This window comes from Leguminivora glycinivorella, chromosome 16 (assembly GCF_023078275.1).
Source record: "Leguminivora glycinivorella isolate SPB_JAAS2020 chromosome 16, LegGlyc_1.1, whole genome shotgun sequence".
Classification (NCBI taxonomy): Eukaryota; Metazoa; Arthropoda; class Insecta; order Lepidoptera; family Tortricidae; genus Leguminivora; species Leguminivora glycinivorella.
The window spans coordinates 12618699-12634816 of NC_062986.1; the positions used below are offsets into that span (position 1 = coordinate 12618699).

Sequence of the window (16118 nt, forward strand, 5' to 3'; positions counted from 1 at the left end):
GAAATGAATTCAGTAGAAATCATGTAAAACATGGTGTTTTTATATTTATAGCTGCCTTTCAGTAACTGCTAAAACCAAAAATAAATTCGGCTTATTAATATTATACAGTTAATGTTTACCTACCAGTGGCGGCGCGTCTATAAAAGCTGATTACCACCGGCTTGCCTGTTTTTGGACATTTGAGCAGAGTTGTAAAGGAAATATGTAAGCCAAATTAGCCCCCGGCTTGCCTATGAATATGTTTGACGCGCCGCCACTGTTACCTACTGACATTTTACCCCATATATCTATGGGGCAAAATGCCTACTATGATTTAAAAAAAATGTTATTTATACTCTATGTTTAATAATATCCTAAACCTAATCGCAAGTATCGCAACCAAGATTTTATTAGCTAGGTAACGCTACGGTCGAATTCATTATTTTCCCTATTGTATATTATTGAGACCTTCATAAATCATTTATAGTGTTTTTAATATTATTGAGTACTATTCAACTTAAATTCAAATAAATCCAAGGTAAATTATACCCAATATTATAAAAAAGCATATAATATATGTGTTTTTAATTAATTAATTAGCAACTAAGCACGCAAACTGACAGGCAAAACTCGTATGAAAATCGGTTCGCTCCGATTCGTGCGATAATCGCACGTTCGAGAAAAAATGTCATACGAGAACCGGTTTAGACGAGTCGAGAAATGTTATGGAAATATCTCCCGAAAATTCTACTCTCCGTCTAAACTATTTCGCCTGGCGATAATCGCCTGGCGAGTCTCGCATACGATACTCGTATGCGAGTTTTTATTTCTTGCACTAATGTAAACGTTTTCGTACGATAATCGCCAGGCGATTATCGCATACGATAATGTCATACGAGTTTCTCGACCAAGACGGGCGATTATCGCCAGGCGAAATAGTTTAGACGGACAGTTAAATTTTCGGGAGATATTTCCATAACATTTCTCGACTCGTCTAAACCGGTTCTCGTATGACATTTCTTCTCGAACGTGCGATTATCGCACGAATCGGAGCGAACCGATTTTCATGCGAGTTTTGCCTGTCAACTTGCGTGCTTAGTTGCTAAAAGGTTGCTGATTAATTAATTATAAACACATATATTATATGCTTTTTTATAATATTGTATATAATTTACTTTGGATTTATTTGAATTTAAGTTGAATGTTGACCCAATAATATTAAAAACACTATAAATTATTTATGACGGTCTAAATAATAATTATATAATATGGAAAACAATGAATTCGACCGTAGCGTTACCTAGCTAATAAAATCTTGGTTTCGATACTTGCGATTAGGTTTAGGATATAATTGAACATAAAATATACATAAGATTTATTTTAAATGAAAGCTATACCTCATATGGGGTAAAATGCCGGTAAACATTAACCCCCTTATTCATAAACGTACACTAAAGTTATCAAGCCGATAAAGTTCGTTTGTCCCTTTCTATCACACCAATACGTCGGACAGGGACAAACGAACTTTATCGGTTTGATAACTTTAGTGTACGTTTATGAATAAGGGGGTAACTCTATAATATTGATAATGATAACCCTAATTTATTTGAGTATTGGTTTTATGAGTTACTGAAAGTTAACTATAAATATAAAAAATATCATGATTTACATGATTTTTGTTTCTAGGAACATATAAAGTGTAATTGTATACAAATGTTAAAAATATCTAAACTACTTATAACAAACAAAACAAATTAAAACTATTCTAAAGTAAAAGTTAACAGCTAAACTAAACTAAAACTAACTTAACAATTAAGTTCCGTTCCGGCTATCACCTGGTCTAAAGGTGCCAAAAATGCTGGCGGCATTGCCGCGTTGCACGGCCAGCGAAATTTGTTGGACCAGGTAAGAGCCGGAACGGGGGTCGTTGCAACAGGTCGTTTCTAGGTAAAGATAATTCATTTCGACTGAGTAGCGCATAAACTCGTATACGATTCTCACTCGGTTTTGTTTACACGGAGACATACAAACATCAAAGGCGAGGCGATTATCGCCTCCTCCCGTGCGATATCGTACATATAGTTTACATGATACGATATTTTTTCTCGTACTTCGATAATCGTACGTTCGAGACGAGAAACTCGTACCATCTAAATGGGGCTTAAATCGCCCACAGCTGAGCATAGGCCTCTCTTCTAGCACGCCACTTCTCTCGGCCCTGGGGCCCATTTCTCAAAACTGAAAGTTACAAGCGGAAGTATATTTCCAACTTGTCATATTAGACATTGATAACCACTATTAAATTGTAACTTGTAGCTTCGAGAAATGCCCCCCCTGTGGCTCATTTCTCAAAAATGAAAGTTACAAGCGGAAGTCTATTTCCAACTTGTCATATTAGACATTGATAACCACTATTAAATTGTAACTTGTGCTTCGAGAAATGCCCCCCCTGTGGCTCATTTCTCAAAAATGAAAGTTACAAGCGGAAGTCTCTTTCCAACTTGTGATATTAACTTGTAGCTTCGAGAAATGGGCCCCTAATGTCACTCGTCCAGATGTCGTCCACCCAACGAGCCAATGAATGCCAAGCGCCAATGATATCTAGCTGATGTTATTTAGTTATTGTGCGGTTTAGGTACTCATAATTATCTGTGAAAAAAGAAGAAGTAAGATGAGATTTAAGTACCGGTAATGGACCGAATATGAAGTACCGGTAACTCTTCTGGTGTCGGGGGAATCGTATGTTTCCTATATCATAAAACATGATAATGTATATTGAAAGGTATTAAAGTTAGTATATTATTTCTATTCAGAATAAATAATTAATTCTATTGTAACTACCGAAAGGTCCCCATTTGTTGGTTCGTTTGGTTAAGTTTAAAATAGATACGCAGGAAAAAAAAATAGAGAACACTTCTTGCATTATGATAGAAAAATCTCGTAAATCTCCTGACTCCGAGTGGGAAACATATGTGCTCAAAAGATAAAAGAAATTTGTGGTCATTTAAAACTATCACAGAATACAAATTATAACTGCCTAAACACTGATGTCATTAATTAAAACTATGCAAACGGATTATATCGCGTATAATGAATTTACAATTCATCCCGACGTTTAGTACATTACAGGCGTTCGTGGTCAACGGGTGACTAAAGAAAAATTACAATATGCCAAAACTACTATCATTTATTTTATGAGTAACTATCGCGGTAGCCGAAGACAATGTCATTAAGGCATTTCAAAAATATCATTCGAATATCGTGCCTTTCGCTCGTGCTTGCCGGTGGTTGTGTTAGTGCGAGGGAGACGCAAAGTAGCAAAACATATATTTTAGATATCGTTCTGACGTCAGGCTACGTTTGACCTGTAATCGTATATTCGAATCGGCCTGGATGAATCTGTCCAGCGCCAGCGTATACACGCCCTAGCGCTCCGGTAATTAAACCGTCCGTCCTGTTGCTTTTCTAAGGGAGTCACCGCATTTAACGATCCGAGATCTGTTCGATAATTATATAGAAAAATAAATATTGATGTAGATTTACCTGTGTCCTGTCGGCATCATCATCGCGCGTTTTTTGTTTATTACTGATTTCCTATCTTTTTTATTGATCTTTTTCAGGGGTAACCTTTTTTATGTATGCTATAGGAGGAAAATAATTGACCCAATTCTCTCTCTCTCTTTCTCTTTCTCCATCTGTCTCTCTCTCTCTCTCTCTCTCTATCTTTTTCTATGGGTTCGTCGGCTCTCATTATCTATTTTCTCCAGTTTATCCAGTGGCCCATTTCTCAAAGTTAATATTACAAGCTACCTACCAACGGAATTCGCTGCAAAGAGAACGCTTTGCAATTTGTCATATCAGACAGCGACTAGTAATTTGTATCTTGTAGCTTCGAGAAATGATCCACAGACAGATTGTCGGTAAGCAATACAGGCAATAGACACCTGGAACACTGGAAGAGGTGCGTTGCGGCCTTTAAGATAGGAACACGCTTTTTTTCAACCTTTGTGATATAGTTTAGTATTTTTCCCTTCACTAGCTCGGAAACACGTGTTTTGTCCTTTAATACCAGCGGGTAAAAATGCATTTTATCCACTAGTGGGTAAAGTAATTTGACCTTGAATAAAGTCAAAATAACTGCTTTAAAATTGATAAAAGTAGGTGAATCTAGTAATAAAGACGATTTACCACCTGTGGAACTACTGGAAGCAGTGATAAACGCATTTTTTAACCGTCGCCTCATATCTCAAGAAGGACGGTTATCAAGTCGTCTGTATGTTTTTTTTTTTTTTATGTTTGTTCCTCGATATCTCCGTCGTTACTGGACCGATTTTGAAATTTTTTTTTTTTTGATTGAATGTATATGCATACAGATTGGTCCCATTTTTCTCAGAACCCAGTTCTGATGATGGGACCCTGGAGAAATCGAGGGAACTTCTCGAATCTGAAAGGCATACATATGGTGATTTTTGTGTTTTTAAAGGAACAGCATGTATTTAGGTACGGAACAGTGACATTTGGTGCAGTGGAACTGCTGATGATGGCCAGAACGGAACTCTTCAAATCTGAACGGCACGCTTATAGTGACTTTGGTATTTTTATACGAATAGCATGCACTTTCGTCCAGAACAGTGACATTTGGTGCAGTGGAATTTCTGATGATGGTCAGAACCGAACTCCTCAAATCTGAACGGCACGCTTATAGTGACTTTGGTATTTTTATAAGAACAGCATGCACTTTCGTCCAGAACAGTGACATTTGGTGCAGTGGAACTGCTGATGATGGCCAGAACCAAACTCCTCAAATCTGTACGGCACGCTTATAGTGACTTTGCCATTTTTATAAGAACAGCATGCACTTACGTCTAGAACAGTGACATTTGGTACAGTGGAAATGCTGATGATAGTCAGAACCAAACTCCTCAAACCTGAACGGCACACTCATAGTGACTTTGGTATTTTTGTAAGAAAAGCATGCATTTAAGTTCAGAACAGTGACATTTATTTAGTTATGTTTGTTAAGCATATTGAGTTTTGAAGTCAAAGTTTGTCAAGCTTCGATTTCTTATAATATAATCGGATTCATGAGGAATTGAGGAAACTCCTCAAACCTTAACGTTATACGTATATTCATTTGTGTTGCCATCTAATAATTAAAGCATTAAAAGCAGTTTTAAAAAATACTTACACATTTCTACATAATCCAACATTCGCAAGTAGGTTTCACCAGAACCCGAAAGGCGACGGTTTTTTTTTCTTAAAAATTATTGCGTTGTAGTTTCCTCGCTATAGTGAGGGAAAAGTTTAGTGTTACACTCGGGTGCAAATGTATTTTACTTCTCGTGTGTTAAAAAACTCGCAAGTTCAGGATTCTATTCTCGAACCACTCGCTTCGCTCGTGGTTCAACTATAGAATCCTTTCACTTGCTCGTTTTTCAATCCCACACTCGGCGTTAAAATACAACTTTGCCCCCTTGTATAACAAAGACCTATTTTGTAGTCAATTCACTCTTCATTAACCGACTTCTTTACCCAGTATCCGCATCCTTTTAAAGTGGGAACAAAATCATGGTATTCTTCTTAATTTGGCTTGGCACCGACTTCAAGCATATCTAGCTATTAGTAATTGATAACGAATATACCTACTTAAAGTAATTATAATATTTTATTTCATCCTTATTTGAAGCCGCTTTATCTTTTTTTGTAAAAAAAAATCACATTACACTCACAAGCCTTTCGTTTCTTTCGTTGACTTTATAGACCAATGACGCATACTTTTCATAAAAAAACTATGTTTTGTAATCAACTCAATTCGTGTAATGCAAGTTTTTTAGCACATAATCCTGTTATTAATCAATTGTATTCCCTTTTCTGCGCTGTAATCTATCAATTAATGTCATTTCTCAACAACGATTGTGTGATACTAATAAGTGCAGATTGCTGCCACTGCAATCATTTGTTTTTACGACCATCAATCATGTAGAAACAATGGATATTTGACATCGAGTTTAAGACCGATCATGGCTCCTGTTGAACTTGGTCTACATTCGATTTAATGAACTTGGTCATGTGCAGAGTCCAGCACAAAGAAGTGATGATTTCTGTACCTTGTCGCTTTTCGTATGACATTTCAAACAAGGCGTTGTGTTCAATTTCAATTTATTGCATCAAATTAACACTTAGAGTTAAACCTTACGTGCTAATTAGTTTTGTATTTCTTAGGATCTAACATGCAATATACAATGTAGTCAAGTACAGTGACGTGAAATAGTTCGTTAATGGAATAAATATTAAATTCAATTTAAATCAAACACATTACATTAATGTGACGTTAATGTGACAAGGTACAGAAGTCATCAGTGTCATCACTTATTTATTCCGGTGACTGTGCCAGGTAAAAGAAAGTTATATAATAAAATAAAAAATATTAGGACTTAAGAGGTTACGAAAGAAACAAATTAAAACATAAGTCGTATCAACTCAAACGATGAAACATCCTTAACAACTTTTGAAAACTATGAGGCATTTAGACTTCCATACGTTTTATACTCGTAAGGTGTCCGTTAATATTTATTATTAAAAGTATTCATAGAAAACTAGCCTTTCAGTAAATAAACCTACCTACTGAACTGAAGTAACCTGTAGTGTAGAAAATATAGGTAATGATTTAGTTTTGATTAAAAACTGAACAAACTAAACCATTGCAACCCTGTTTCAATTGAAAAAGGTTTCAATTTTATTGCACCAAATAAACACTAGCCGTATTCATAAGCGTACTACTAAAGTTATCAAGCCTATAGTTCGTTTGTCCCTTTCTATCACACCAATACGTCAGAAAGGGATAAACGAACTTTATCGGTTTGATAACTTTAGAGTAACACATTACAATAAATTTTATTACAGAGGTAAACAACAAGCGGCCTTATCGATAAAGAGCGATCTCTTCCAGTTTATGAATAAGGTAAATATGGCTAGGATGCCAAAGCTTGTGAGCTTTAAGAACTGATACTGGCGGACTGGACTGGAATTCAATTGCAACTTGTATAAGAACTGTGCGCTGATGTTTCAGACATAGTGGAAACCTCATTTCAAAGTTTGTCTAAACACGTCGCACAAATAGTTATTATCCCAGCCTGATAAGCGAGATGTTCATCCACATTGAACTCACGACCTAGACCCCCTTACTCGGACTGACGAAGAGTCAGTATTGTAGTCAGTAAATATAATGGTATTCGCTTTCGACTGGAAATTGCACAAAAAATGCACCGCTGCTTCAATGGAAATGGTCTAAATTTTATCCTACTGAAGTGCTACAGCTAAGATCTTAGCAGCCGCCTAGCAGCATTGGAAACCTCATTTTAAAGTTTTTCTCAACGCACTGCTTAAATGCTGTCAAGAATATTCACCATTAAGCAAAACTGACAATTTTCAAGCTGTCTGCGGCGCGTCTCTGTGCGAGCCTGTGCATGGCAGTAACAAGTAACAATAGGCTACTAGACTCATATCGAATTTGGCACAAAAAATGGTTGTTTCCTGTCGATTGAAAATGTGTGTAATATTTGGCCACCGAAAACGCTGTCAGCGATGTGATGACGTCATAGAACCTAACTTAACTTTATGTCGAGTCAATCACTGACATGATGAACTTTATGCCTCATACATAAATGTCAGAAAATTTTGCGTTCAATTCGATTGACGTTATGCACAGACAATCTATAGATTAACATGGCTAATGTTGTTTTTGCCTGATTAAGTGAAAGTATACTTTAAAAATGTTTTTTTCGGTTTTGAAGTCATAATAAAATATGGTAATATTTTTTTTCGGTTCATTGGACAGTAATTAATAATATAAGATAGACTTTAAAAAAGGGTCAAGTAGCCTATACTCCCCTGAGATGAGGGCTGAGAGGATGAACCTATCCGTACTCACTCGATGTGCATTCTTTTACGAGGGTCATGCCAAAAGAAGTTAGATACTCCATGGTCATTTGATTGATACTGGCCAGTTATACACCAATGTAAAGGTAGGTTATCTGCTTATAAATTTAAAAATGGAACACTTGGAAATTCTTAGGATTCCTTTTTTAATTATTTTTTTTTTCTAAATAATTTTGGCGGGAATTTTCCGCAACAATGGAGCTTACTCGACGTGATTTTCGTGTTATGATATATTATGACTTTAAAAAAGGTTTAACACCTCAAGAGTGTTTTGAACTTTTAGTCTCGACTTTTGGAGAGTCTGCGTGTTCACGTGCAACTGTTTTCAATTGGTTTGCTGAATTTAAAAGAGGACGGAAGAGCTTTGAAGATGAGGCGAAGACCGGACGGCCGCCAACCGCAGTCACTGAAGAAAATGTAAAGACTGTGGAAAAAAATATTCGTGCAAACCGACGAATTACATATGTAGAGCTCGAGCGTGAACTGAGCATTGGATCAGCAGCATTGCAAACTATAATTCATAGTAAACTGTCTCTTCATAAGCGTTGTTCAAGATGGGTGCCGCACAAGCTCACCGATTTACAGAAAGACCGTCGCGTGGATTGGTGCAAATTTATGATAGATAAATTCGACGCAGGCGAGAACAAAAACGTATATGATATACTAACAGGTGACGAAACATGGCTATATAACTACGATCCCGAAACAAAGCGACAGTCCACAGTATGGTGTTTTGAAGATGAGCCGACGCCAACAAAATGTCGCCGAACCCGAAGCACACAAGAACAAATGGTTGCCTCATTTTTCTGCAAGACGGGACATATTGCTACAATAGTGCTAGAAGATCAAAAGACAGTTAATTCAGAATGGTATGTGACATATGTGCCCCAAGAGTACTGTCAGCTTGGTGTGACAAGCGGCCGAAGTCAGGAACCCGGCACCTGCTCTGGCACCACGACATCGCTGCCCCGCACACTTCCGCTAGAACACTTGACTATTTCAGCTCAAAAAACGTGACTATTCTGCCCCACCCCCCATATTCCCCTGACCTAGCCCCCTGTGATTTTTATCTTTTTCCTAAAATTAAAGAAAAATTAAAAGGAAGGCGATTTGAGAACAAAGAAGATGCGTTGGCTGCGTATAATTACGAAATTTCTGAGGTGTCTAAAGAAGAGTGGTCATCGGTATTTTCTAAGTGGTTTAGACGGATGAAAACGTGTATACGTGTTCACGGTGAATACTTCGAAAAAATAGAGAGCTGTAATAAAGAATAAAGTATGTAAATTTTGAGTATCTAATTTCTTTTGGCATGACCCTCGTAATTTTACTTACTTCTTGCATATTCTCCCAGCCGTCTAATAAGCAACATGTTCCACGTTGAACCCGCGACCTCGACTACCTTAATCACTGACGAAGAGTCACTATCGTTATCAGCGGCTACGTCAGATCGCATGCTGATAACACGCGCGAGGAGAATTCCTCTCTTTTCAGTTTTTGCGTCGAACGTAGACAATTGTGTTAAGTGTTTTCTTGTGGTGTGGGAAATGACATCGTGAGGTCGCTATGTACCGGCCTTCCAAGATACGCAGAGGTAACTAAGTTAAAGTGAATTGCAATGTTTATGCGTATATTTTTACAAACGAGCACGTTTCGATAGCGGTATCATCGAGTATGTAGCTAAAAGATACGACTATGTTTATAAGAAAAAAAAATACGTTTAAGTAATATTGAGTACTAGCTTTTTCCCACGGCTTCGCTCGCGTTAGTAAGAGAAAAAAAGTAGTTCCATCCCTTTGACTATCTCCACTTAAAAAATCACGTCGATTCGTTGCTCCGTTTTGACGTGAAAGACGGACAAACAAACAGACACACACACTTTCCTATTTATAATACATATTACTATATAATATGGATACATACTTATAACACTGACATTGTCCACTTATATAAATTAAAATTATGTTTACAATACACTATTCAAATGCCGCATTCCCTTAAGAACGCCACTGTAGGTAATTGTAATTCATCTCTGCTTGGTTAAAACTTGGTTGAAAGAAAGAAAATGTCTCATTTGAAAAGTTTTATTTGCATGGAAATTTGCTTAAAATTATACAGAACTTTGTACTTTTATCAACATTATTCTCTTTGCCATTATCAATTCTTCTAATTCTTATGCCGTCATTGTTGACAATGCCAAGATAGACTCAGAATTGAAATGCACTAATGCCCATAACCTAATAACCCTTTCAAGTAAAGGTTGAAGCATTGGCATCATGCCACTTATTTACTGACCTCTAAACATGTAAATGCGTTAGAACAGATTTATTATTATTACAGACATATATGCATTACTCGTACCTATCTTTATTCCTCACAAAATCCTTTTCTACTTTTTACAAGTTTTTATTCAACTTGCCAACGCGACCGTCGCTTCCATATCGATAAGGTTTGATTTCGTATGCGTCGCATCGCCGTCGCGCGACCATCGCGCGACCGTCGCCCACGCAAGCCACGGCGTCAGTGTGCGTCAAAACGAAGAAGCTAAATTTGACCCACTTCCCGGTTTCCGATTAAGCTGAAATTTTTCACACATATGTAAATCACGTGACAATGCAACATTATGGTATCATGGAGCTGATCTAGTCATGAAGAAGAAAGGTGGCCATAGGAACTCTGTTATGAAACGTCGTATCCCTGCTGGCACCAAAAATGTTTTTTTTGCAAAAAAACTTATTCATGACTTCACCTCTCTAAGAATTTCTTTATTAGCTTGGAGCGCATCAGATATACAGTTACACAGTTTTGATCTTCTTTGGGTAGATACACGACACGGCCCTGTTTGATTCGTTTTAATATTTACAAAAAATATAATTTTTTTTTTCGTTACTATTTTTTGTTAATTATGGGAAACACATGCCCCCTTATTCTTTTTTTTTTTTTTTATACTACGTCGGTGGCAAACAAGTATACGGTCCGCCTGATGTAAAGCGGTCACCGTAACCTATGGACGCCTGCAACTCAAACAGTGTCACATGCGCGTTGCCACCCCATTAGAAACTTGTACACTCCCTTTTGCTGTGTTAAGTACACAGCAAAAAGGAGTGTACAAGTTCCAAGGAGGGTTCGGGTTGCCGACGACTCAAAGGACAATAGACGGAACAAGTTAGTTCCGTAAGTCCTCCCGTCATCAGCACACCGCACCCTCGTTGAGCTCTGGCAGCCTTACTCACCGGCAGGAACACAACACTATGAGTAGGGTCTAGTGCTATTTGGCTGCGGTCTTCTGTAAGGCGGAGGTACTTCCCCAGTTGGGCTCTGCTCTAGATTCGAGCGAGACGATATCCGCTGTGCTGTGCCCTACCACACAAAGCGGAATATCATTCGCTATGCCCTACCTCCTACTGATTATGACTGATTACTACCTCCTAATAATGACTATTCATAAACGTACTCTAAATTTCGTTCAAAACAAAGTTCGTTTGTCCCTTTCCGGCGTATTGGTGTGATAGAAGAAAGTGAACAGCAGTTTTCTAACCTGTAATCTTCTGGAACACCAAACCAGCCGCTCTGACCAACTGAGTAACGAAGAACGGCTGAGATCAATGTTTCAGAAGGTTGCAATTCGAGTCCTGTCGGAGGTGCAAATTTTTCACTTTCCTAGTTTATAAATTAACAGTGTCACACACAGATGTTTCTGCTTGATAAAAAACAAATTTGCCATGCATATCGTCAAGGATAGATTATTTCCGATTTTAGTAAACCCTTATTCATTTTTAAATACCTATCCAACAGTATCTCACACGTTGGGGTTGGAATGAAAAAAAAAAAACAGTCCCCACTTTAGGTACACTTAGGAGCTACCCTAACAAAACATTTTTTTTTCACTTTTTATTTTACCACTTTGTCGGCGTGATTGATATACATATATTACATATTGGTACCAAATTTCAGCTTTCTAGTGCTAACGGTCACTGATATTATCCGCGGACGGACGGACGGACGGACAGACAGACAGACATGGCGAAACTATAAGGGTTCCTAGTTGACTACGGAACCCTAAAAACATCCATCGATGTCGAATTCGCCAGTAACGGCGTTACCGCAAATGTTCTACGTGCGTAAATCGAAGTCACGATTCAATTCCAAAGTCCCTCAGGCCATTAGGCCAAATATGTGGGTCATCAATGTACACTCGGCAGAATTTATGCCAATTATATGGAGAGATCTGTAGTTATTTTATAAATGAAAAGTCTGTGTGGAAAATGAGTCGTGAAAATGAAGCTCCCAATTAACAGTGATGTATTTAGGGTTCTTAAATGTCTCCAACGCAAAAGTGGCCCCCTTGATGTTGCTTATGTCCATGGGCGGCGATGACTGCTTCCCATGGCTCGTCTACATTTGTTGCCTATACTTATCATAAACATCGATGATAACTTCGAAGGAATATGGGAGAAAATAAGCTCATTTTTTTTTCAATTTAGTAAAATGGATGTTGATTCATCATTTAATAAATAGTATACTTTGGCATGACATTGTGTTGGTATGCCACACAAAAATACTCAATATTAATTTCGACTGTACAATAAAGGAAAGGGACTTACGTTGTTTAGGTGTTACATTTGCCGATGGACTACGCTTGTTTGTTTAGGCCTGATGGAACTTTCCATTCGGTTACTTAGGGACGAAATTGGTTTACGGTGCTCGCTCATGTCGTTATTACCTTCCAACACAGACTACATTTAGGCAACGCATTATGAAGTATTTTCAAAAGACGAGGTTCACATATAAGTACCATTTTCAATCAAAAGGGTACTTGTTGACGGTTGTCAATCCATACTAATATTATAAATGGGAAAGTGTGTGTGTCTGTTTGTTTGTCCGTCATTCACGGCAAAACGGAGCTAGAGACGAATTGATGTGATTTTGTAAGTGGAGATAGTTGACTGGATGGAAGGTGACATAGACTACTTTTTGTCTCTTTCTAACCCCCTACTTCCCTTAAACGGGGGGTGTAAATTTGTATGGAGTATTCCGCAATATTCAAATTCAAGGAGAGCGAAGCCGCGGGAAAAAACTAGTAATAAGTAATAATATATGAAATCGATGACCTATTCTCTGTAGTCTTACCGCGTAGTCCAGTTGAACCATTGGAACCATTGCCAATAGACTTACTGATTCTAAGAACAAATCAAATTATTTTCATAGAAAATATTTTAACTTGTATTTTTTAAGTAGTAACACTACTATTATGTTATAAACATTAAATAAATGTCATATACAAAGAAAAAGTGACCAAGGCCTCCAGTGTTCCGAGCTGGAATCGAACCAGCGTACTCCGCTTACCGGGCGAATGCCTGAACCACTCGGCCATCGGTGCACGAAGACAAGGGTCGAAATTTCCAAGTATATGACATTCCCGAAGGCTCGTGGCGCCCTCTGCCATTCCTGAGGTAGAACAGTATGGTTAGACCTCCTAGCTGAATCAACTCAGGTGATTACAAGCTAGCGAAGAGAGATGGCGCTGCCATTCATACTCTAAGAACAAATTAAATTATTTTCATAGAAAATATTTTAACTTGTATTTTTTAAGTAGTAACACTACTATTATGTTATAAACATTAAATAAATGTCATATACAAAGAAAAAGTGACCAAGGCCTCCAGTGTTCCGAGCTGGAATCGAACCAGCGTACTCCGCTTACCGGGCGAATGCCTGAACCACTCGCTGACTTACTGATTCTAAGACTTCGCTTTTTTGTACGAAACCAGACGCGACAATTGTTTTGACGGAGCCTCGTGCAACTGTTTGCCCTTCGGGCATCTATATAATAGGTACCTAACAAACCTAACCTACCTATTGCCTGGCCCTTACTATCAGTAAGTCTATTGGGAAGAAAATTGCCAGTGGTTCAACTGGTAAAACTACGCGGTAAGACTAGAGGGAATATTTATAACCTAAATCGATCTTAGCGACAACCGATATTGTGGTACATTTTTATTGAAAAGTCACATACTTATACTCACTTACGTAACTTAAATAGGCTGTAGGTTATATGTATCAGGCTCATAAGTATATGGTTAGTTTTGTTAAATATTTCAGAAGTGATTTCTTAAACCTAAATTGTCGCTTAACATTTGTACTGATTGATCAGTGGGCTATCAGTGGGCTACGTGACACTGACAATTCTAAGCCTATTTCTGGGTTGATAAGTAACATTGTTACTCAGCGTCAATATTTCCTCGTTGAACAGGCAATGAACGGCGAAGTGTCGCTGTCTGACGACAATTGTCACCATTGTGAAATAGGCCACGCGATTTTAACAGGCCCGCCAGAACAAGGGTTAATAGACGTCATATTTCAAAAGAAGTTTGACGTTTGAAATAACACATACACGGGCTCTCAAAATCGCTGCCAACTTGTCATGGTTGGACTCATGTTACATTTTATTATGTTTGTATTTAAGTTTTTAATATCCAACTCTTCTATAATGAATAATATACTTATCATTTTTTTTTATTACAGGTAAGTTTTTACATTCTACAACGGCAAAATCTGGTAAAAATATACCTATTTTTCCTTATAGACCCTGCGTGCGTAGCCGAATGCACAAACGCTCACGAAACGCTCACCAACGAAACGCTCGTAGATATATATCTCTATCATTCTTGCGACAGAGCCAGACTACCTTTCGCGGCGTTTCGTTTTCATTTCGCGTCGTAGAAATGCCATTCGGCTACGGGGCCAGATTGTAATAAATAACCATGATTATGTTACATTATAAACTAATGTAGCTATTGTAGTTTAACCACAGATGTCATATATACCGTAGATCAAGCAAACGTATCTACTTAGCGTGTCAAATGAACTCAGTGAAATCCACTGAGTTGTCCGTCTTTACTCGCAGCTTGCAGCTTTCGGGCGTCAATTTTTGTAAGTTGAAGTCAACCAAAACATAAAAAATGCCTCGTTACGTGATATTCAATTGCAACAACACAAAAATTATGAACAATCAAGAGCCTGAGACATATTTAAAATTACAGGCAAGAATCAACTTTAGTACAAAATTTGACACGCTCGGGCCCTATACAAATATATGCATTTGTTTCTTCTATCTAAATTAAGTTCTGTGAGTTTAACACTAACAAGTAGTCTATTAATTTTCATTGAATGTGTACTTAATTAAAACTATTGTTTTAGGTATGGTCAAGTGGGGTAAGTGCAACATTTGGTGCCCGTATTCACCATCACTATCACTGAGAAACAGTCTCGTTACTTCTTCTGTTTCTATCACTCTTATTCCACCTGACTTTATCTCTTATTACCTAGTTGTGTGCCTAAATAATAGCGATAAAAAAGAAATAGTACATTTCGATACAAGTGCGAAAAAGAGGAAGTTCGAAATGAGTGGCGATAAATTAAAACACGACCGAAGGGAGTGTTTTAAATCGACACAAGTTACGAATTTCCTTTTCGCACGTGTATCGAACGACGTTTTTCAGTACAGATGGACCTCCGAAGTTTCGACCTGACATATAATGAACCACTTCTCCCACTAGTGCGTAAAAAAAACACCATCTGTACTGAAAACTTTGTATTGACGCAGATTTTGCTGATTTTAGGTTGTATAATAGTGTGCAGCAAAGTCAGCGTCAAATACATTGTATCAACCAAGTGTCCAAACAGTTCCTCACGACGGCGACGTAACTTTGATAATCTATTTTTTTTATGGGATAGGAGGCAAACGAACGGACAGGTTGCCTGATGGTAAGCGATCACTGCCGCCCATGGACACCCGAAACACCAGAAGTGTTGGAGGTGCACTATTTGGCCACTTCTGTTGCTACAGTATATTTGATGCTGACTCTATCTATAATACCCTATACAACTGGTTTTCTCTGATATTTAGTACCAAGTAGCAACTGACAGCTCTACATTATACAATATACATAGGTACAGTGAACAACACAGCTGTCAATACAGACAAAGTGCCAAAAATATGTATACAGAACTTTATTGCCTGTATATTAAGGTATTTTTGGCACTTTGTCTGTATTCACAGCTGTGTTGTTGACTGTACGTAGTTTAATAGATATTTGATGTCAAAGATTCTCATTTAAAAAATGTTCAATTTTGAACTACGTGTACTTATACGTAGTTCCAAATTAATTTATTTTACTATTACTTACAACAATTCATATCAT

General features: G+C 37.6%; 1 protein-coding gene across 4 annotated transcripts in view; it reads left to right on the plus strand.

Annotated features, from left to right (window-relative positions):
• Positions 1-16118, plus strand: part of LOC125234658 (high affinity cAMP-specific and IBMX-insensitive 3',5'-cyclic phosphodiesterase 8) — a 371159-nt gene that overhangs the window by 151409 nt on the left and 203632 nt on the right. Inside the window, exon 1 of one of the 4 annotated variants that reach the window (XM_048140995.1) lies at positions 9468-9508. The exons of the other annotated variants lie outside the window; for them this stretch is intronic. Within the exon in view, the coding sequence (XP_047996952.1) occupies positions 9481-9508 (28 nt within the window). The 5' untranslated portion in view covers positions 9468-9480. Of the gene's footprint in view, positions 1-9467; positions 9509-16118 lie in introns of those variants that run through there. 4 annotated transcript variants of the gene reach the window in all.